A 24,338-nucleotide genomic window follows, 5' to 3' on the forward strand; every position below is an offset into this window, starting at 1 on the left:
CCTCATTCTTGATATTGGTAATTTGCCTTCTCTCTTTTTTCCTGATCAGTCAGTCTAGAAATTTATCTTTTCTTTAATCCTAAAGAGTCTGTGTTTGGTTTTATTTATTTTCTCTATTTTTTGTTTATTTTCTATTTCACTGAATTTTCCTTTCTTGATTGTTCCTGACTTCTGCTTGATTTGGGTATTTATTGCTCTTCTTTTTCTTGTTCCTTAAGGGAGATGGTTAGATTTTTTATTTTACATGTTTTTTCTTTTCTAATCTTGTGTGATTTGAATCCTTTGAAATTTATTGAGACTTGGTTATGGCCCAGAATATGATTTATCTTGGTAAATATTCTATGTGTACTTGAGAAGAATGTGCTTCTAAAGAATATATTTAAAAGTTTCTTCTCTTCTGTTTCATGAGTATTATTTCTTCCTCTTTTCCTTTTCTCCTCCTGATTTATAAGAAGTAATACCGTACTGGTTGCCTGCAGAAAGGACACCAGTGTGGCTTTGAACCATGTGACTATATTACCTATTCAGAAAATTATTTACAGTTTTAGAAATTTTTAAAAAATGATAACTGAATCATGGTAGTGGTTAAACACACCAAAAACATCTACATGCGTGCACGCGCGCGCACACACACACACACACACACACTAAAGGGTATCATTAGCACACCAGAAATATGAGGAATTCTTGGAAGATAGGAAACGGCAGATGCAGTCAAATTAGTTAATTCAGAGAATTTGAAACATCTGCAGTAGAAAACTGAGGCCATTCAGACACACTTCAGAACACTCACCAAAACTGAAGCATTGTACAGAGTCCTAGGTCAGCAGTGAGATGAAAGAGCTGATCTGTGAACAGTACATGTTTCATTCTGCCCTGAGCCTCCCCCACCCCTGCTTCCATTGGGCATAAGCACCTGTGCCATTTGACAAACTTTAATCTCCCAAAACTGCACTCCAAAGACAGTGAATGAGCTTAAGATACCTGTAGACCTGCACAGAAGGGAAACATCAGGACACAGCTACCTCGAAGGGAAAAACATTTGTCTTCTGATGTGAGAAATTACATCTTTCTTTTGGCAACAGTGAGGGTCTCTAGCCTACCTGAAAGCTCCATGCCATGTTCCCGCAAAGGAGGCCACTGAATAATTGACACGCTCTGCCCTCCCATTCCAAGGAGGAGACTATAAGTGCAATGGATGTCACAACTCTAGAGCTGATCCATGCTAATAACCGAGGCTAATCAAATGAGTCCTTTCTTCCTAAGTTTAAATGAACAGAAAGGCTTGCCAGAAATTGAGGAAAGTAAAAGAGAAGATCATGATGAACAAACACAACTATTTCTGAAGAAAAAGCAAATATAATACAGGAAACAGAGTAAATCCAAATTCATATTCTCAGAATTTTAAGGAAGATAGTGGGTTTGTAAAATGAGAACAGGGTGCTATAAGAAGGAGCAATTAGAGAACAAGAGAAAGTCCTTGGAAGATAGAAATATTATTGCAAAATTTAAAGATTAATAGATGCCAGGTGCTCAGCACAGGCGGCCTGCCTCACCCAGGCCTGGATGGAACCTGGGACGCAGCGTCCGTGCCCCGCCCCCCGTGCACATCCTCCCTCCCATCCCCCCCTGTAACGGAACCGGAACCTCCTCTCCCCACTCCCAAACCCGGGTAATGGACCCGCCTTTCGGTCCATCCCAGAGCGGCCGCCCTCCTCGACCACATGAGAGCCCTCCGAGGCAGCTACCGCAGGCCCCGTGGCTTCGCCTTCACCTTGGCCTTCAGGTCCGCCATGCTGCCCGTGCCGCCCACCAGGCTGCCCGCACCGCCCACCAGGCTGCCTGCGCCGCCCGCCATGCTGCCCGCGCCGCCCGCCATGCTGCCCGCCGTGCTGCCCGCGCCGCCCGTGAGGCTGCCCGCCAGGCTGCCCAGGCCGCCCACCAGGCTACCCGCCATGCTGCCTGCGCCACCCACCATGCTGCCCGCGCCACCCACCATGCTGCCCGCGCCGCCCCCGAAGATGCGCCAGAACTACCAGCCCCACTGCGAGGCCGCCGTCAACAGCCATTTCACCCTGGAGCGCCACGCCTCCTTCGTGTGCCTGGCCGTGGCGTTTTACCGCAAGCGCGACGAGGTCGCCTTGAAGCACTTCACCGGGTTCTTCCTGCGCCGCTCCCACGAGCACAGCGAGCGGGCCCAGGGCCTGATGCGCCTGCAGAACCAGCGCGGGGGCCGCCTCCACTTCCAAGACGTCAGGAAGCCAGCCAGTGACGAGTGGGAGAGCGGCCTCAAGGCCATGAAGTGCGCCTTGTGCCTGGAGAAGCGCGTGAACCGCAGCCTGCTCGACCTGCACCAGCTGGCCACCGACAAGAGCGACCCCCACCTGCGTCTCTTCCTGGCAACTCACCACCTCGGCCAGCAGGTGGCGTTCATCAGAGAGCTGGAGGGTCATGTCACCACCCTGAGCATGATGGGGGCCCCGGACGCCGACCTGGCAGGGTACCTCTTTGACAAGCTCACCCTGGGCGACAGCGACAAGAAGAACTGAGCCTGGACTTCCCCAGAGCCACGGGGTGACCAGAGCCCTGGTCACCGTGCCTGCCATGCAGACGGCAATAGTGCCCTTGCAGAAGAAGTTCACTTAAGTTTGTTTGTTTGTTTTTTTTGCAACAAGTGCAGGACTCTCTTTTCCTGGACTTTATTTTATCACTTAAGTTTTTTTCTTCCAGTTTTTCCGTTTCTTCCAGTAAAGTTATTGGTTCATAAATAAATAAAGGTCTCTGGTTGATTCATGTGGGCAAATCTCTCATTTTTTAAGTTTTAAAACAGGTATCCAGGAGTCTCTGAACACAGCCATACCCCAACCATATGCAGCTCAGGATCTCCACAGTGGGAGGGAGAAGGCGTTCCATGGGGCCCTGGAAAACACAAAATCAATCTTCCCCTTATACATAATGTGGGTATATGGGGGTAGACTGGGGCGGGGTGGGGTGAGGTAGGGGTCCCTGGTGAATGTGGGTGCATGTGCATAGTAAAAGTATAGAACCATAGCCTGAAAATCATGATTGCAGTTGCCTCTGGGGAAGAAGTGAAGGGAATGGGATTGGGCAGGGATTAAAATAAAGGGAGTCTTCAGTTTCACCTGAAACGTTTATGTTCATTAATTATGCAAATACTAATGGTTAAGTATGAGTAGCAAGATGGGGGGTGGAGGGGTTTGGAAGTCTGAATGGTGGAGTATCTCTTTGACAAGTTCACTCTGGGCAACAGTGATAATGGAAAAATGAGTGTTAGGCTGTCTTGCTCAGAAACACGGGGGTGACTTCCCATGGTCACCAATGCCTGGCATGCATGTTGTAATAACAAAACATCCACTTATGTATGTTTTCTTTCCTTTGTATCATATGTATATATGCATGCGTATGTGTGTGTGTGTATATATATATATATATTTTAATTCCAACCAGCAGCAGAGTTCATTTTGAATCTCTAGACTAGATTCTGAATGTTTGCTTAGGAAGACGCCCTTTGTTGAAAAGCAGTTTGGCGATCACATTACTGGAAATGATATAGCTGCTTCCTAGACCTTTCCTGACCCTGGCTGTATTTCTGCCCTTGGGTTTCATATATCCAACTTTGATTTAGTTTTTGTTATTTGCTACCAAGAGAACCTAAGCTAATATGTCTTATTATCAACACACTTCTACCAGCCTCCACTGTATTTACAGTAGAGTAAATAGCCCTTCTAGGGTAGTAAATTACATTTTTCTCTTTATCCCTACTACAGAGTCCACTGAAAGGAAAAAGGATCAAGGGTGGAAGGGATCAAATAAGAACAATTGCCCGGTTGATTCGTGTGTGCAACTCTCTTACCTTTTAAGTTTTAAAACAAGTATCCAGGAGTCTCTCCAGCTACCCATGCCCGGTCCACATGTAGCTCAGGATCTCCACAGAGGGAGGGAGAAGGTGTTCCATGGGACCCTGGAAAACACAAAATCTGTCTTCCCCTAATAAACAATGTGGGGGTGGCCTGGGGCCCTGGTGAATGTGGATGTCTCTAAATAGTTAAAGTATAAAAACATGGCCTGAAAATCATGATTGGGGTTGATCAGGGGAAAGAGTGAAGGGAATGGGATTGGGCAGGGGTTGAAATAAAGGGGGTCTTCACTTTATTTGAAATGTTAATGGTTAATTCTGGGTTAGCAAGATGGGGGCCCTGGAAGCCAACACGGCAGAGTCCCTCTTTGAAAAGCCCACCCTGCGCTACAGTGTTAAGGGAAACTGAGCCTTAGCCTGTCTTCCCCATAGATGTGAGGGTGACTTCCTCTGGTCCCCTATGCAGGACATGCAGTTGTCCTTAGAAAACCTCTACTTTCCCCTTATAAACAGTGTGGTTATGTGGGGTGAGGTGAGAAGGGTGGTTTGGAGCTCTGGTGTCTGTGGGTGCATGTGTATGGTAAAAATGTGGATAAAAACATGTTCTGTAATGCATCATAGCGGTTGCCTCCCAGGAAGAAGTGAAAAATGGGATTGGGCAGGGATTAAATAAATGGAGTCTTCAACTTTATCCGAAGTATTTTAGCTTATTAAATTATGCAAGTGTTAATGTTTATTACTTCTCAGTAACAATCTGGGGCCTTGAAAACTGGCATAGTGGAGTACCTATGTGGCAGGCTTGCCCTTGTCAGTGATTATGGGAACTGTGCCTTAGGCTGGCTTCTCCATAGACACAGGTATGACTTCATATAGTTAGCAGTGCCAGGCATGCATGCTGCTGTTATAAAACCTCTGCCTTTGTTTTCTTTTCTTTGTACAATTTCTACTAATAATTTAGTACAAAAAGAAAATCCTACTCAGTACAAGGGTTGAAAATTTAACACAGTTGCTGAACATCAAATTTTTGATAATGAATATATAGTAGATTGAATCTCCGTCAGAGAAATAATTAAGAGTCATAGAAGAACCTTGTACAATAACTAATAGCCACCAATAGAAATTTCAGAAGGAGAAAATAGAGGGTTGTGTAGAAGGGGACACAATAAGCAAGAAATATTTTTAAAATGCTAACTACATCCAAATACTATTATCATATATTTTTCTCCTTTAATTATACCAACAGTCTAAATTAGATTAATAGATCTCCCTGTGTGGAATTATTATTCCTGGAATGATATTTGGTCGCTTGGTTTGTTTTAGTATAATTTTTTTGAGCTATAACATTGTATAATATTAAGATGTACAATGTGTTGATTTGATACACATATATTGTGAAATGATTGCCACCAAAGCCTAAGCTGAAACCTCCATCACTTCACATAATTACCATTTCTTTTTGGTAGTCAGCATATTTAAGATTTACAATCTTAGCGACATCCAAGTATATAATACAATATTGTTAACTATAATGACCATGCTGTACATTAGATCCCCAAAGTTTGTACCCTTTGATTAACGTCACCCCCTTTCCCCGACCCCAAGCCTCTGGTAACCACCATTTTACTCTCTGAGTTTTGCTTTTTTAAATTCCACATATAAGTGATAGAATATAATATTTGTCTAACTTATTTTACTTAGCATAATACCCTCGAGGTTCATTCTAGTTGTTAAAAACACCAGGATTTCCTTCTTTCCCATGGCTGAATAATACTCCATTGTGTATGTGTGTGTGTTTAGATATATATATAGATATAGATATATATATCTATATCTATATATATATCACATCATCTTTATCCATTCATCCACTGATGGACACTTAGGTTATTTTCATATGTGGGTTCTTGTGAATAATGTTGCATTGAACATGGAGATGCAGATATCTCTCTGAGATCCTGTTTTCATTTCTTTTAGATAAATACCCAGAGAAGGGATTGCAAGATCATATGGTGGTTCTCCTTTTAGTTTTTTGAGGAGCACCCATACTGATTTCATACTGGCTGTATCAATTTACATTCCCAACAACAGTGCACAAGGGATCTGTTTCTCTACATCCTCGCCAACACTTGTTATCTCTTTTGTTTTTAATGATAGCCATTCTAATAGGTGTGAGGTGATATCTCGTTGTGGTTTTGATTCGCATTTCCCAGATAATTAGTGATGTTGAACACCTTTGTATGTGCCTGTTGGCCATTTGTATGTCTTTTTTGGAAAAATGTCTATTCAGATGCCTTGACCACTTTTTAATTAGGTTATTTGGCTTTTTTGCTAGTGAATTGTGTGAGTTCTTTATATATTTAGGATATTTTTATCAGATATATGATTTACCTGTTTGCTTTATTGATCGTTTCTTTTGCCATACAGACCTTTTTTTAGTTTGATGTAGTCCTGCTTACTTATTTTTGCTTTTGCTGCTTGTACGTTTAGTGTCATATCCACAAAATGGTTGCCAGGACCAAAGTCAAAGAAGTTTTCTCCTATGTTATCTTCTAGGAGTTGTATGACTTCAGACCTTATGTTTAAGTCTTTAATCCTTTTTGAGTTTTTTTTTTTTTTAACTAAATATTTCAGCTTACTTTTTTTTAAACTTTGGGTTTATTTTATTTATTTATTTATTTATTTACGGCTGTGTTGGGTCTTCGTTTCTGTGCGAGGGCTTTCTCTAGTTGTGGCGAGTGGGGGCCACTCTTCATCGCGGTGCACGGGCCTCTCATTATCGCGGCCTCTCTTGTTGCGGAGCACAGGCTCCAGATGCGCAGGCTCAGTAATTGTGGCTCATGGGCCTAGTTGCTCCACAGCATGTGGGATCTTCCCAGACCAGGGCTCGAACCCGTGTCCCCTGCATTGGCAGGCAGACTCTCAACCACTGCGCCACCAGGGAAGCCCCTTGAGTTAATTTTTTGAGGGGTGTAAGATAGGAGTCCAGTTTCATTCTTCTGAATGTGGTTATCTAGTTTTCCCAACACCATTTAACAAAGAGATTATCCTTTCCTCATTGAATATTCTTGGCTCCCTTGTCAAATATTAGTTGGCCCTATATGTATGGGTTTATATCAGAGCTCTTGATTATGTTCCATCAGACTATGTGTGATTTTTATGCCAGTACCATACTCTTTTGATTACTAAAGCTTTGTATTATAGTTCAAAATCAGGAAGTATGATGCCTCCAGCTTTGTTCTTATTTCTCAAGATTCCTTTGGTTATTTGGGGTGTTTTGTGCCTCCTTAGGAATTTTAGGATTGTTTTTCTATTTCTGTAAAAAATCCCATTGAAATTTTGATAGGAATTGCACTCCATCTATAGGTGGCTTTGGCTAGTATGGACCTTTTAACCATATCAATTCTTTTCCTCAGTGAACACAGTATATCTTTCATTTTATTGGGTCTTCCATTTTTTTATCAAAGTTAAAATTTTCAGTGTACATATCTTTCACCTTCTTGGTTCAGTTTATTCTTAAGTATTTTATTGCTTTTGATTTTCTTGTGAATAAGATTGTTTTCTTTATTTTTCAGATGTCTTGTTAGTATATAGAAAATACAACTGTTTACTCTACGTTAATTTTGTATCCTGCAATTTTCCTGAATTCCTCGATTAATTATAACAGGTTTTTGGTGGAGTCTTTAGGACTTAACTGTATATAAAATCATATCATCTGCAAAGACATTCTGACTTCTTCCTTTCCAATATGGATGCCTTTTATTTCTCTTTCTTGCCTGATTGCTATGGCTGGGACTTCCAGTACTATGTTGAATAGGAGTGGTGAGAGTGGGATTCTTGTCTTGTTCCTGATCTTAGAGGAAAAGCTTTCAACTTTTCATCATTGTGGATGATGTTAGCTGTGGACTTGCTCTATATGGCTTGTATTATGTTGAGGTGTCTTCTCTGTATACCCAGTTTAAGAATTTTTATGATGAAAGAATGTTGTATTTTATTAAATTATTTTTCTTCATCAAGGTGATATGATTTTTATCTTCCATTCTATTAATGTAGTGGATCAGTTTTTGATTTGCATATGTTAAACTATCCTTCCATCCCAGTGATAAATCCCACTTGATCATAGAACATGACCTTTTTAATGTGCTGCTCAGTTCAGTTTGCAAAGGTTATGTTGAGGATATTTGCATCTATACTGAACAGGGATATTGACCTGTAGTTTTTTTTCTTGTAGTGTCCTTATCTGGCTTTGGTATTAGGGTAATGCTAGCCTTGTAAGATGATCTTTGGAGTGTTCCCTCCTCTCTAATTTTTTGGAAGTGTTTGAGAAGGATTGGTATTAATTCTTTTTTAAATGTTTGGTAGAATTCAGGGAAACCGTCTGGTCCTGGCTTTTCTTTGGGAGAGCTTTTTCATTAGTGATTCAATTACCCTACTCATTATTGTTCTGTTCAGATTTTCTGTTTTTTCCTGATAAAGTCTTGGTAGTTGCATGTTTCTCAGAATTTATCCATTTCTTCTAGGTTCCAATATGTTGGTGTATAGTTGTTTATAGTATCTCTTATGATCCTTTGTATTTCTGTGGTATCAGTTGTAATGTCTCCTCTTTCATTTCTGATTTTGAGTCCTTTTTTTTCTTAGTCTAGCCAAAGGTTGTCAATTTCATTAATTCTTTTCTTGATGTATGCATTCGTCACTATGCATTTCCCTCTTAGAACTGTTGTTTGTGCATCCCATTTGTTTTCATATGCTGTGTTTCCATTTTTGTTTGCCTCAGGATAATATTCTATTTCCCTTTTGAATTGTCTGTGACCCTTTGGTTGTTCAGGAGTATGTTTTTTTTAATTTCCACATATTGGTGATTTTTCCAGCTTTCCTTCCATTACTGACTTCTAGTTTCATACCATTGTGCTCAGGAAAGCTACTTGGTATGATTTCAGTCTTCTTAAATTTGCTAAGACTTTTTCTGAGACTTATCACGTGATCTGTCCGGGAGAATGTTTCTCGTGTGCTTGAGAAGAATGTGTGTATTCTCCTGCTGTTGGATGGGATATCTGTATATATCTATTTGACCCCTTTGACCTAAAGTACAGTAAAGTCCAACCTTTCCTCATTGATTTTCTGTCTGGATGATCTGTGTTGAGAGTGGAGTATTAAAGGCCCCAACTATTATTGTATTGCTATTTATTTCTCCTTTTACTTCTCTTAGTATTTGCTTTATATTACTTAGGTATTCTGTGTTGGGTGCCTAAATATTTACACTTGTTATATCTTCTTGATGAATTGACTCCTTTATCATAATGACTTTGTGTCTTTTGCCATATTTAGCTTTAAGTCTATTTTGTGTGATAGATGCATAGCTACCTCTGCTTTCTTTTGGTTATAATTGCTAGAAATACCTTTTTCCACCCCTGCACTCTCTCTATGTGTATGTCCTTAAAGCTGAAGTAATTCTCTTGTAGGCAACTTATAATTGGATCTTGTTTTTTTTATCCATTCAGCCATCCTATGTCTTTTGATTGGAGAATTTAATCCTTTTATGTTTAAAATAATTATTGATAGGTAAGGACTTACTATTGCCATTTTGTTCATTGTTTTCTGACTGTTTTGTACATCCTTTGTTCCTTTTTCTTCTCTCTTGCCATCTTTCTTTGTGATTTGATGACTTTTTGTAGTGGTATGCTTTGATTCCTTTATTATAATCTTTTTTTGTATCTAACACAGGTTTTTCCCTTGCGTCTTTGGGGTTGGTTACTGATGATTATTGTGATCCTTTGGTCATGTCATGTTTCCTTGATGTTTTTCATGTTCCTTGAAGTTTTGCATTGCTGTCTTTTCATTTGAAGCAGTAGTCACCTCCTACAGTCTTTACTAATTGCCTTCAGGAGAGATATACCTGCTGTGAGCCCTGGTAGTGATTCTGAGGCTTTCTCAGACCTTCTATGGATATAGCTGCTCCACACTTCTTCCTCCCTCTTGTGGCAGAAGTCTTAAGCTTTCTCTTATGCCTTCTCTTGCTCCTGCACTGCACCAGTCCAGTTGTTGACAGTCTCACTTTTGTTTTCCAAGAAGTGGCACTAAATCTCAAGTTTGTGGTGTTTCCCTAGCCTGCAGATTTGGGTGATTTTCTGCACGTGCTCACTAGCCATTTTCCAAAGCTCACCCTGCCACCACCGCTGGGAGCACACACAGGGAGCTGACCAAAGTGTGGGGGGGGTGTGTGTAGAGGAGACATGCTGAGTACTGAGGGTACCCACGGGTCAGTTGGGGTCATCCATGAGCAAGGCATTACCAGTGCTTGTGGGCAGGCTTCTTGATGGAGTCCAAGACGCAATTATTAGGATCCATGTCCCTTTAATACCCTCTAAGAGGCCTATCTGCCACTCTCTCAGCTTCTTCTTGACCCCCAGTCATGAAGTTCACAATTCAGTATTCCTCTCCAATGTGTCTGAAATTTGTATTATTTTTTCCAGTGGTGTGTTGGAACTTTTCCTCTGGAAACCTGGACTTCCACAAAGGTTCTCACATCTGTGGGTGATTGTCTAAGACAGTGTTTTCCAGGGGCTCCTGGACTGTGGCCAAGAGAAGCTGGAACTGGTTCACAGGCTACCCCAGGAGCCATACCTGGGACCAAGTCAATATGCCCTTTACCCAGTGTGTGGGTGGTTGAGACTCCTTCTGGGACATTTAGCATATGGAGCTGCATCATCCCACAGCTCCCACAGAGGCACTGTTGTCCGTGAATGGATGCCAAATTGTTGTTGAGGGGGGACGAAAACAATAAATCTCTTATTTCACCATGATGCTGACATTACTCTTGCTAATATTTCTACTTATGATTTTTCATCTGTGTTCATACTTTAACATGTAGATTTTTAAAAAATATGTGTGAGTAACATCCCTGTCCTGCTTTGGTGTTAGGATTATTCTGCCCTTGTAAAACAAATTGGGAAATTTTCTCCATTTTTATGTGCTCTGGAATAGTTTTCGTATCATAGGTTTTTTTGTTTTTAGAAGGTTTAGTAGAATTCCCATTAACATTATCTGGATTTGCTCTCTTTTTTGTTAAGATAGATACGTTTATTTCGGTGAAAAAAAGTGCCTTTGGGATTTTGATAGGGATTGCATCGAATCTGTGGATTGCTTTGGGTAGTATGGATATTTTAACACTATTAAGTCTTCTAATCCATGAAATGGTATGTCTTTTCATTTATTTGTTTCTTTTTAAATTTCTTTCAGCAGTGTTTTGTGTCACATTGATTGATTTTCATACATTCAACTATCCTTGTATCCCAGGGATAAATCCCACTTGGTCATGATATATGATCCCTTTAATGTGCTGTTGAATTTCGTTTGCCTAGTATTTTGTTGAGGTTTTTTGCATCTATATTCATCAGAGATATTGGCCTGTAGTTTCCTTTTCTTGTAATTTATTTTTCTGACTTTGGAGGTAGTGTAATACTGGCCACATAAAATGAGTTTAGAAGTGTTTCCTCCTCTTCAGTTTCTTGGAAGAGTTTGAGAAGGATTAGTATTAATTTTTCTTAAATTCACATGGAACCACAAAGGACTGCAATAGCCAAAACAATCTTGAGTAAAAAGAACAGAGCTGGAGGCCTCACACTTCCTGATTTTGAAAAATATTACAAAGCCACAGTAATAAAAGGAGTATGGTACTGGCATAAAGACAGACACATAGACCATTAGGACTGAATAGAAATAAGCCCACACATATATGGTCAAATAATCTTCAACAAGGGTGCCAAAAATGGGAAATGGATAGTCTGTTCACCAAATGGTGTTGGGAAAGGCAGATATCTACATGCATAAGAATGAATCTGGAACCTTACATTACACGAAATGCAAAAATCAACTCAAAATGGATTAAAGACTTTAACATAAGACATGAAACTATAAAATTTGCAGAAGAAAATATAGGGGAAAGACTTCGTGACATTGGTCTTGTCAATTGTTTCTTGGATACCAAAAACAGAGGCAACAAAGGCAAAAATAGACAAGTGGGACTACATCAAACTAAAAAGCTTCTGCACAGCAAAAGAAACAATCGACAAAATGGAAAGGTAACCTACAGAATGGGAGAAAATATTTGCAAACCATATATCAGATAAAGGGTTAATATCTAAAATATAGGAGGAACATATATAACTCAATAGCAGAAAAAGAAATAACCCAATTAAAAAAATGTGGAAAGGACTTATTGACATTTCTCCAAAGAAGACATACAAATGGCTAACAGGTACATGAAAAGTTGTTTAATATCACTAATCATCAGGGAAGTGCAGACCAAAACCACAATGAGATATCACCTCACACCTGTTAGGATGGCCATTATCCAAAAATCAGAAAATAACAAGTGTTTGTAAGAATGTGGAGAAATTGGAACCCTAGTGCACTGTTTTGGGGAATGTAAAATAGTGCAGCCACTATTGAAAACTGTGTGGACATTCCTCAAAAACTTAAAAATAGGACTACCATATGATCCAGGAATATCACTTCTGAGTATTTATCCAAAAGAACTGAAATTAGGATCTCAAAGAGAGAATTGCACTGCCATGTTCACTGCAGCATTATTCACAGTAGCCAAGAGGTGGAAATGATCCAAGTGTCCCTTGATGGATGAATGGATAAGGAAGAAGCAGTGAAGAAAATACAACTAGGAAAGAAAGAAATCCTCTCATATGCTACAATATGTATGAACCTTGAGGACACTATGATAAGTGAAATAAGCCAATCACAGAAGGACACATACTGCATTATTCCACTAATAGAAGATATACAAAGTAGTCAAGCTCATAAAAAGAAGGTTGGATGGAGATTTCCAGGGGCTGGGGGGCAGGGAAAACTGGGAATTTGCTGTTCAATGTGTATAGAGTTTCAGTTATGCACAATAAAAAAGTTCTAGATATCCTGCTATACAATATTGTGATTACAGTTAAAGATACTGTATTGCACACTTCAATTTTAATTAAGAGGGTAGATATCGTGTTACATGTTTTCTACCACAATAATAAATCACTTGTAATAGATGCCTTGCAAATATCTGTTGAATAAATGAAAAGTAAAAATAGATAATCTTATTTATTATACTTAGCAATCTATCAAGATTCTTCCTAACTTAGATTTCAAGATATTAATTGCCACTACATACCATTTTGGCCATCCTAACATATTTTAATATGTAATTCTCTTACTGCTTTTAATTTCTAAATAGCTTAGAACATCAAATTTTATTTTCCCTTTAACTCAAGAAATTTAGAAAGATGTTTATAAAATTTAAAACAGATGTTTGGGATTACCACTTTTTGCTAATTTCTAATGGTATATGATATAGAGTGAGAATATAATTGCCCTAATTTCATTCATTTCTTTGTTCATTATTCATTTAACAAGTATTTATTGCATGCCTACTGTGTATCACGCACTATACTCATCAATGAGGATATAGCATGGTCAGACAATGGCGCTTGTCTTCAAGGAACTTAAAAGCTAAAAATAAATAAGTAAATAAATATGATTAATTTCAATTGGGATTAAAACCATAGATAAATATTCAGTTTACTGTGATAGAGAATAGCTATTGCTGGAGGAGACATTATTTTGAATAAGGTGATCAGGGATACTTCTGTGGGTTGATGTTATATTGAAGGCCAAAGGGTAAGTGAGAGTCAGCATATAATAGCCAAGGGAACGCATTTTAGGTGTTAGGGTATCAGAAAGGAGGAGGTGTATGTCACTGAACCATAATGAATTGAGATGGAGTTGCACAAGGTAAGGTGGAGATGTAGGGTCTTGTAAGCATTATTAGAGTAGTCCAAATTATATTCCAAGTGCAACGGCAAGGCTGTAAAGGGGTTTAAGCAGGCAAATGATTCTGGCTGTTGTGAAGGATGTTGGGTTTGGGGAAGAGTTGAAGCAAGAGGACCAGGTAAGAGGTATTGCAGAGGTCCAGGTGAAAGACCATGGTAGTTGGAACAACAGGGGTGGCTAAGGAAATGAGATATAGACAGATTCACATGGATTTTGGATAAGCTGATAGGATTTGTTCATGGATTTGGAAGTGAGAAATAAGAAATGGAGAAAATCTAGATTCAGAGATTTGGACTTGAGCACCTGGGTTGATGGTAGTGCTGTTTATTAATCTGGGGACTTTTGCTGGGGATACATTGGAGGTGGAAGGGTGGGGAAGGCATGTCATCTAAAAAAAATCTGAGATGCATATTTAGACATCCAAGTGGAATTGTCATGCAGGTAGCCAGAAAAATGAATCTGGAGCTCAGGAGGAGGTCTTGTTTTGAAATATACATATGGGAGGCATCAGCTATAGATGATGTTGAGGTCAAGCGACTGGAGAAGCTTAGCAGAAAGAGAGTGGAGAGAGAGCATGGTGCAGCCTGCCGCACACCCAGGGCAGCTAACATTAGAGAGCTGCTGGCCCCACCTGGACCATAACCTCATTCCAGACTGTGACCACCTGTGTCCACACCCAGTGTCCCTAAATCAGCCTGGCTTCTGGTTTCTCCTTTCAGGATGTGAAAAAGAGTTAGCTCTTTGCGTTGTCTTCAGGGCTATGGATAGAAAGAAATTATTTCCCAGTTAAAAGAAGATTCCCCAAGGAAATGATCTCCTTTTCCATATCTTTTTTTCTGTTCCCTTACAAAACCTCAGTCTCTCACTCAGTCCGCTGTGTTTGACCAGATGAAATCTGTACCCATGTAAACTCTGAGGTTGTCCATGTCTGGGAAAAAAATTCTCAAAATATTTTGTTTCTTCTGAGCCGCCTGTGTGTTACAAAGATAAAAGTTAAAAATTACAGATTTTTGTATGCAGTATTCAAGGTTACAGGAATAGTGTGAGTCTTTTTAAAGCTAGCAGATTGCTTTGAACATCTAATAAAATGTGAATAAGTTTATCTACATAGTAATTACCATCCACAATTCATCACTGCATTTTAACACTTTTTTTAAAAATGAAAATTATGGCCCTGTGAGTTCAGTTTCCAGAAAATGCTACTGTCATTTACCTCTTCTTAGTCAAAGTTGGTCTTTTTACTTTTCTTTCTCTGCTTGCTTGGAGGACCTCTCCTCTCTCTGACCTCGACTCAGATCCTACCTATTAACTGTACTCCTCTAGATATGAGGAAGCACAATGTAAGCAGCTGTTTGTGTTTATAACTGTAAATTGACTGAGGATCCTTATTTTCCTGATTTGGAGAGGCAGTTTGCTGTACTGATTTCTTAAGCTCAGATTACCTGGCTTCAAATCCCAGTTTACCCACTTACTTATCTTGGGTGAACTTGGCCAAGTTATTTAACTTCTCTGTGCCTCAGTTTCCTCACATGTAAAATAGAGGTAATAAAAGTGTCAATCCCATTGGGGTTTTGCAATTAAATGAGTTATATGTAAATCATTTTGAACAGTGTCTGGTATATAGTAGGTGCATTATGTGTTAGTCATCATTTATCATCACCATCCTCATTGTCCACCCACTTCTAAGTCTTTTTGTGCTGTTTATGCTTTGGGGAGAGGATTTTCATGTCTGTACTTTGCCACTGGTGGGTCTCTTGCATTTTGACCAACATTCATTACCCTGCATATTTAGAAGGAAAAACTCTTTGTAGCTGCTTAGTTGTCAGGTGTTGCCAGGATTCAGGAGGGTAGATTGCTAGTTTCACTGCCCCAAACTCAGGCCCAAGACTACAGGCGAATTTTGCTATGACAGTTTTCCCTGGTAATCCTCCCCATTCTGTCTCAATGAGCTTCCCTTTTAAATCACCCCGTAGAACACTTTTTGCTTATTCTTCCCAATTCCAGGTTGCCCAAGTCTGTTTTTTCCGTCCTGAACTACCTCTCACTTCTCAGAGATGGAAAACAGCAAAAGGATGAAGTGCTAATCGTTAATCGTAATCCCCACTGTCATCTGGAGGTTGGGATCTGAAAAGGAGAGGAATGGGTGGGCGCAAATGGGGGGCTGAGGAGTAGGCAAACAGGATCACATTAGAGCTACTAACAAAATAATAACTAAAATTGATAAATCACCACACACTTTGCCATGGGGGTTCTCAAGCTTTGTTGCACGTTAGAATTACCTCCAGGGTACATCCCAGACCAATTATATCAGTCTCTAGGGGCGGGACCTAGGCATCCCAGGCAGTCAAACCAGCATGAGCACCTTGCTACTTCAAGTGTGGTCTGTAGAGCAGCAGCAGCAACCTCACCTGAGATCTTGTTAGAAACTCAGTAGTCTTAAGCACTACCCCAGACTTACTGAATCAGAATCTACATTTTATTTTTTTTAATTTTTGGCCGCGTTGGGTCTTTGTCGCTGTGCGTGGGCTTTCTCTAGTTGTGGCGAGCGAAGGCTACCCTTCGTTGCAGTGCGCGGGCTTCTCACTGTGGTGGCTTCTCTTGTTGGGGAGCACGGGCTCTAGGGCGCACGGGCTTCAGCAGTTGTGGCTCGTGGACTCTAGAGCGCAGGCTCAGTAGTTGTGGTGCACGGGCTTAGTTGCTCCGCGGCATGTGGGATCGTCCCCGACCAGGGATCCAACCAGTGTCCCCTCTATTGGCAGGCAGATTCTTAACCACTGTGCTACCAGGGAAGTCCCAGAATCTACATTTGAATAAGAGTCCAGGTAATGCATATGCACACTGAAGTTTTTGAAGCACTGTTTTAGCATCCTAGTTCTCAATGATGGCCGTACCTTGGGATGATCTGGGATGCTGGAAAATCTACTGATGCTCATTTAAACAACTCATCCAGGTATATCCTTATGCACGTACGAGACCAAACACGCTAAAAACTTACTGTAACTTCAACAATTGTTGAATTGACAAATATTAAACAAGACTTTGAGGGCTTCCCTGGTGGCGCAGTGGTTGGGAGTCCGCCTGCCAATGCAGAGGACACGGGTTCGAGCCCTGGTCTGGGAGGATCCCACATGTCGCGAAGCGGCTGAGCCCGTGAGCCACAGCTACTGGGCCTCCGCTCTAGAGCCCGCGTGCCACAACTACTGAGCCCACGTGCCACAAATACTGAAGCCCGCGCGCCTGGAGCCCATGCTCCGCAACAAGAGAGGCCATCGCAATGAGAAGCCCGCGCACCGCCGCAACGAATAGTGGCCCCTGCTTGCCACAACTAGAGAAGGCCCGCACGCAGCAACGAAGACCCAGTGCAGCCAAAAATAAATAATTAATTTAAAGAAAAAAAAAAAAGACTTTGAAACCTCTCATTTCCATTGATGTTGCATACTTGCACATGCACATACACACACACCTTTAAGCATTCTGTTTTATAAATGGGTTGGCAACCCATATGTTTTATCACAAACATGGATCGGAAACTGTGGCATACAAACCAGATCCAGCCCACCATCTACTTTTGTAATAAAGTTTTATTGGAACAAATGCATGACCATTTGATTACATATTGCTTGTTACTGGGTTCGTGCTACAGTGGTACAATTGTTAGCAAACTCAGGTCCGGCTGCTTGCCACTGGAACGTCGGTATGAGAGACAAATGTTGGTAGGAACAGAAAAGTTGCTTTAAAAAAGTTGCCATCAATCTGGGGAGAAGGCTGACTAGTGTCCCAAAACCAACTCTAAAGATTCTGCTCGGCCATGAAACTTTCTAAAGGGTAAAAAGGGAAGTAATCTCAGTTAATCATTGAGATAGGGGGTCAGACTCATCGCCATCTCCCACTGCATGCAGGCTTGTCAATTCCTTGTGATCTTTCTTTAGATGCTATATCTCATTCACACAGCTTGTTTGAGAGATTAATGAAGGGGAAGCTGGGGAAGAGACCTGGTCATCTGTTAATTTACTTATTCTTCATTTCTACTTCTTTGATCTAAGGAAGGAACCAACAGGTTAGGCAAGGCTTTGTGTGATCAAAAGATTTGAAGGGTGTGCTTGAGCCGGAGGTTAGTTAAAGTATAGCTTTGCTAAAGTGACAAGACAAAAGGTGCCTCCTGTAGAGAGCTCTTTCCTGCAAAGTGCTCTTTTCTGCCAAAAGCTGCTTACACAATTAGTAGATACGACAAAGACTGTATGTCCCACAAAGTCTAAAATACTATCTTATTCTTAACAGAAAATTTTGCCAACCCGTTTTATACTAACTTGTCACAGGCCCTGAATATTTAAAATATTTAAAATGCTAAATATTTAAAAACTTTCAACTGTCTTTATACCTCCAGCGTACTCACATTGCAGTCTAATCGTCACCCTCTGGCAGAAAGGAAAGCCATGTACTGTATACGTTGAATCTAGGAGGGTAATGATTTAATATAGCATCTCCAGCCAAGAGAAATATGGCAGACATTGCTGGTTACCTATCCAATGGCCATTTCACTCCTCCTTCCCTGCTAAGGCAACACTAATTTGGGGGGAATGACAGTGTCCCCAGTTACTGGTGATAAGTCATAATTAGTCTATATCAATCATGGCACTTATGTTCTCCTTACAAGGTATTTGCTTTTTGTTCTCTCCTGCTGCTAGGGCCAGCCATGTGAATGATTTCTGGCCGCCTGGGAAAAGTTTGCTCCCCTGATAAAAGAGACAGAGTTTTGAGAAAAGAAAGCATTTTGCCACCATTCCGATCATCCTTGTTGGGATGCTTGTATGAGGATGTTATGCCAGAAGCAGAGAGAGCCACCTTGTAACCATGAGGAAAGGTTGAGAGAATTGCAGGACACCAGTGTAGACCATGTCATACTTTCGCCAGAGTCATCAACCCTAGCATTTTCTATCACCCAGGCTTCTTGATAAGAAAACACAATTGACATTATTGTTTAAGTACTTTGTGTGTATTCTGTTACTTGCGGCTAATCTAACAGACGTAAGATGACTATAGGGGCAAGGCATTGTTTAGCCTCACTCAAAATTAAATCTACCTTTTCCTTCCCTTTTTAAATAAGCAGTATTGTAAGTGTGTGTTATATGTGAGGTTTCAGATACAGCACCTGTTTCAGGTGCTCTCCAGACATTTTCTGTGTTGTTGTGAACAACAATCCTGTTTGTTTGGTATGGATCTTATTTGATGAGAAAATGGGTTCAGAGTGATGTCATTTTCTAAAACCACACACCTACAAAGTGATAGAGCCAGAATCGTCTGGTTTCAAGGGAGGGTAATGTCTTTGCATCACTTCTACTTTGCTATCATCTCAATTCCTTGTGCTAGATGATCCTTATTACACAGGTGATTTTATTTAAGCAGTAGCCCTGTGAAATGAGTCGCTTTACCTCTATTTTTAAATAAAAAGTAATGCAGTTTGGTTTATGGGCAGTGTTTGCATATCCCTTCCAGGCGTTCAGACCTAGAGTTCATTCTCTCCTTGTCACACCCAGCCCTGAATGACCTCTCTCTCCCTCAATGTTCAATATTCATTAAAAACACAGGTCCCTAAACCTCATCTGCATCTCAAACTAACTGCTATCTCAACCTTTAATTCATAGCCAGGCTTCTAGAAAGGTTTACCTGTATCTGTTGACTTTCTTAAAAGGAGGAATTTCTTAGTATTACTTCCACAAGATTTAGAAAAAAAACATATAAAATGATTTATGTGAAAGCCTTCCTCCTGTTCCTATCCCTAGGCTCTCAATTGTTCCTCCCCTGCCCCCTGAAGGGAAGCTTTTCCTGGGAGTTTTCTGTAATATCCTTATTTACATTTGTTTCATGTATATTTCAGCATATAAGGATTTATACCTCCCCTCCAACCTAAATAGTAGCATAATTCAAAGGATCCTGCATCTTGATTTTTTCCCCATCCTTAACAATATAAAAGAATGAATTTTTTATTTGAGATATAATTGGCATAACATTTCATTAGTTTCAGGTATACAATATGATTTGATATTTATATATATTGCAAAATGATCACCACAATAAGTCTATTTAACATCCATCACCAAAGATGGCGGAAGAGTAAGACGTGGAGATCACCTTCCTCCCCACAGATACATCAGAAATACATCTACATGTGGAACAACTCCTACAGAACACCTACTGAATGCTGGCAGAAGACTTCAGACCTCCCAAAAGGCAAGAAACTCCCCACGTACTTGGGTAGGGCAAAAGAAAAAAGAAAAAACAGAGACAAAAGAATAGGGACGGGACCTGCACCAGTGGGAGGTCTGGTCAATGAAGGAGGGGAAGCCTCGGAGCCACGGAGGAGAGCGCAGCAACAGGGGTGCGGAGGGCAAAGCGGAGAGATTCCCGCACGGAGGAGCGGTGCCGACCTGCACTCAACAGCCCGAGAGGCTTGTCTGCTCACCCGCCGGGACGGGCGGGGGCTGGGAGCTGAGGCTCGGGCTTTGGAGGTCGGATCCCAGGGAGAGGACTGGGGTTGGCTGCGTGAACACAGCCTGAAGGGGGCTAGTGCGCCACAGCTAGCCGGGAGGGAGTCCTGGAAAAAGTCTGGAGCTGCCGAAGAGGCAAGAGACCATTGTTTTGGGGTGTATGAGGAGAGGAGATTCAGAGCACTGCCTAAATGAGCTCCAGAGATGGGCGTGAGCCGTGGCTATCAGTGCGGACCCCAGAGACGGGCATGGGACGCCAAGGCTGCTGCTGCTGCCACCAAGAAGCCTGTGTGCGAGCACAGGTCACTATCCACACCTCCCCTCCTGGGAGCCTGTGCAGACCGCCACTGCCAGGGTCCTGTGATCCAGGGACAACCTCCCCGGGAGAACACACGGCACGCCTCAGGCTGGTGCAACGTCATGCCGGCCTCTGCCCCTGCAGGCTTGCCCGGCATTCCGCACCCCTCCCTCCCCCTGGCCTGAGTGAGCCAGAGACCTCTAATCAGCTGCTCCTTTAACCCCATCCTGTCTGGGCGGGAACAGATGCCCTCAGGCGATCTATAAGCAGAGGTGGGGCCAAATCCAAAGCTGAACCCTGGGAGCTGTGCGAACAAAGGAGAGAAAGGAAATCTCTCCCAGCAGCCTCAGGAGCAGCTGATTAAATCTCCACAATCACCTTGATGTACCCTGCATCTCTGGAATACCTGAATAGACAACGAATCAATCATCCCAAAGTTTAGGCGGTGGACATTGGGAGCAACTGTAGACTTGGGGTTTGCTGTCTGCGACTGACTAGCTTCTGATTTTTATGTTTATCTTAGTATAGTTTTTAGTGCTTGTTGTCATTGGTGGATTTGTTAATTGGTTTGGTTGCTCTTTTTTTTTTAATTTTTTTGTTTTAACAATTTAAATTTTTTATTTTAATAACTATTTTATTTTATTTTATTTATTTCTTTTTTTTCTCGCTTTTCTTCTGAGTCGTGTGGCTGACAGGGTCTTGGTGCTCTGGCTGGGTGTCAGGCCTGAGCCTCTGAGGTGGGAGAGCTGAGTTCAGGGCATCGGACCACCAGAAACTTCCTGGCCCCGCGTAATATCAATTGGCGAAGCTCTCCCAGAGATCTCCATTTCAACGCTAAGACCCAGCTCTATTCAACAACCAGCAAGCTCCAGTGCTGGACACCCTATGCCAAACCACTAGCAAGACAGGAACACAGCCCCACCCACTAGCAGAGAGGCTGCCTAAAATCATACTAAGTTCACAGACACCCCAAAACATACCACCAGCCTCGGTCCTGTCCACCAGGAATACAAGATCCAGCCTCGTCCACCAGAACACAGGCACTAGTCCCCTCCACCAGGAAGCCTACACAACCCACTGAACCAACCTTAGCCACTGGGGGCAGATGCCAAAATCAACAGAAACTACGAACCTGATGCCTGTGAAAAGGTACCCCAAACACAGTAAGTTAAGCAAAATGAGAAAACAGAGAAACACACAGCAGATGAAGGAGCAAGGTAAAAACCCACCAGACCAAACAAAGAGGAAATAGGCAGTCTACCTGAAAAAGAATTCAGAGTAATGATAGTAAAGATGATCCAAAATCTTGGAAATAGAATGGAGAAAATACAAGAAACGTTTAACAAGGACCTAGAAGAACTAAAGAGCAAACAAACAGTGATGAACAACACAATAAATGAAATTAAAATTTCTGTAGAAGGAATCAATAGCAGGATAACTGAGGCAGAAGAACGGATAAGTGACCTGGAAGATAAAATAGTGGAAATAACTACTGCAGAGCAGAATAAAGAAAACAGAATGAAAAGAATTGAGGACAGTCTCAGAGACCTCTAGAACAACATGAAATGCGCCAACATTCGAATTATAGGGGTCCCAGAAGAAGAGAAAAAGAAAGGGACTGAGAAAATATTTGAAGAGATTATAGTTGAAAACTTCTGTAATATGGGAAAGGAAATAGTCAATCAAGTCCTGGAAGCACAGAGAGTCCCATACAGGATAAATCCAAGGAGAAACACACCAAGACACATGTTATTCAAACTATCAAAAATTAAATTCAAAGAAAAAATGTTAAAAGCAGCAAGGGAAAAGCAACAAATAACATACAAGGGAATCCCCATAAGGTTAACAGCTGATCTTTCAGCAGAAACTCTGCAAGCCAGAAGGGAGTGGCAGGACATATTTACAGTGATGAAAGGGGAAAACTTACAACCAAGATTACTCTACCCAGCAAGGATCTCATTCAGATTCGACGGAGAAATTAAAACCTATACAGACAAGCAAAAGCTAAGAGAGTTCAGCCCACCAAACCAGCTTTACAACAAATGCTAAAGGAACTTCTCTAGGCAGGAAACACAAGAAAGGAAAAGACCAAAAATAACAAACCCAAAACAATTAAGAAAATGGGAATAGGACCATACATATCGATAATTACCTTAAATGTAAGTGGATTAAATGCTCCAACCAAAAGACATAGAGTGGCTGAATGGATACAAAAACAAGACCCGTATATATGCGGTCTACAAGAGACCCACTTCAGACCTAGGGACACATACAGGCTGAAAGTGAGGGGGGGGGGAAAAGATATTCCATGCAAATGGAAATCAAAAGAAAGCTGGAGTAACAATTCTCATATCAGAAAAAATAGACTTTTAAATAAAGAATGTTACAAGAGACAAAGAAGGACACTACATAATGATCAAGGGATCAATCCAAGAAGAAGATATAACAATTATAAGTATATATACAGACTCCTGCTCCTTACCTCCCATTGATAAAAGAGATAGAAAGTAGAGCTAAGACCACTGCTAGGGGACAGGAATAAAGACACAGATATAGTGAATGGACTTGAGGACATGGGGAGGGGGAAGGGTAAGCTGGGAGGAAGTGAGAGAGTGGCATGGACATATATATACTACCAAATGTAAAATAGCTAGCTAGTGGGAAGCAGCCGCATGGCACAGGGAGATCAGCTCCGTGCTTTGTGACCACCTAGAGGGGTGGGATAGGGAGGGTGGGAGGGAGGGGATATGGGGATATATGTATACGTATAGCTGATTCACTTTGTTATACAACAGAAACTAACACAACAATGAAAGCAATTATACTCCAATAAAGATGTTAAAAAAATCCATCACCATACATAGTTACAAAATATTTTTTCCTGTGATGAGACCTTTTAAGATCTTTTCTCTTACAAATACACAATACAGTATTATTAACTATAGTAACCATGTTGCACATTACATCCCCATGACTTATTTTATAACTGGAAGTTTGTACCATTGAACCCCCTTTAAGCATTCTGCCCACCCTACTCCCCACCTGTGGTAACCAGCAATCTGTTCTCTGTATCTCTGAGCTCAGTTATTTGTTGTTTTATTTTGATTGTTTAGGTTCCACATATAAGTGAGATCATATATTTGTCTTTCTCTGTCTGACTTATTTCACTTAGCATAATGCCCTCAAAGTGCATCCATGTTGTCGCAAATGGCAAGATTTCCTTCTTTTCTATGGCTGGATAATGTTCTGTTGTGTATACATACCACATCTTCGTTATCTATTCATCTGTTGATGGACACTTAGACTGTTTCCATATCTGAGTTATTGTGAATAATGTTGCAGATGAACATGGGGGTGCAGATACCTCTCTGAGATCCTGTTTTCATTTCTTTTAGATAAATACCCAGTGGAGGGATTGCTGGGTCATATGGTAGTTATAATTTTAATATTTTGAGGCGCCTCCATACTGTTTTCCATAGTGGGTACACCAATTTACATTCTCACCAACAGTGCACAAGTGTTCTCTTTTCTCCATATCTTTGCCAACACTTGTTATTTCTTATCCTTTTGGTAATAGCCATTCTAACAGGTGTGAGGTGATATCTCTTTATGGTTTTGCTTTGTGTTTCCCTGATGAGTGGTGAGCACCTTTTCATGTACCTGTTGGGCATCTATGTCTTCTTTTAATAATAGCTATTCAGATCCTCCATCCATGTTTTAACTGGATGGTTTTTCAGATTTGTAGTTTTTTGCTACTGAATTGTATGAGTTCCTTGAATATTTTGGATATTAACCCCTTATCAGATATATGATTTGCAAATATTTTCTCCCATTCAGTAGGGTTGCCTTTTCATTT

General features: G+C 41.1%; 1 protein-coding gene across 9 annotated transcripts in view; it reads left to right on the forward strand.

Moving 5' to 3' along the window:
• Positions 1-24,338, forward strand: part of PRRG1 (proline rich and Gla domain 1) — a 371,943-nt gene that overhangs the window by 324,833 nt on the left and 22,772 nt on the right. For 2 of the 9 annotated variants that reach the window (XM_082446651.1, XM_082446650.1), the window contains exon 4: positions 1,703-2,372. The exons of 1 other annotated variant lie outside the window; for it this stretch is intronic. In XM_082446651.1, the coding sequence (XP_082302777.1) occupies positions 1,703-2,272 (570 nt within the window). In that variant the 3' untranslated portion in view covers positions 2,273-2,372. Of the gene's footprint in view, positions 1-1,702; positions 3,783-19,842; positions 23,201-24,338 lie in introns of those variants that run through there. 6 more of the 9 variants (XM_082446646.1, XM_082446647.1, XM_082446649.1 and 3 more) reach the window with 5 other exon arrangements.

The sequence above is a fragment of the Balaenoptera physalus genome, assembly GCF_965194825.1.
Source record: "Balaenoptera physalus genome assembly, chromosome: X".
Lineage (NCBI taxonomy): Eukaryota > Metazoa > Chordata > Mammalia > Artiodactyla > Balaenopteridae > Balaenoptera > Balaenoptera physalus.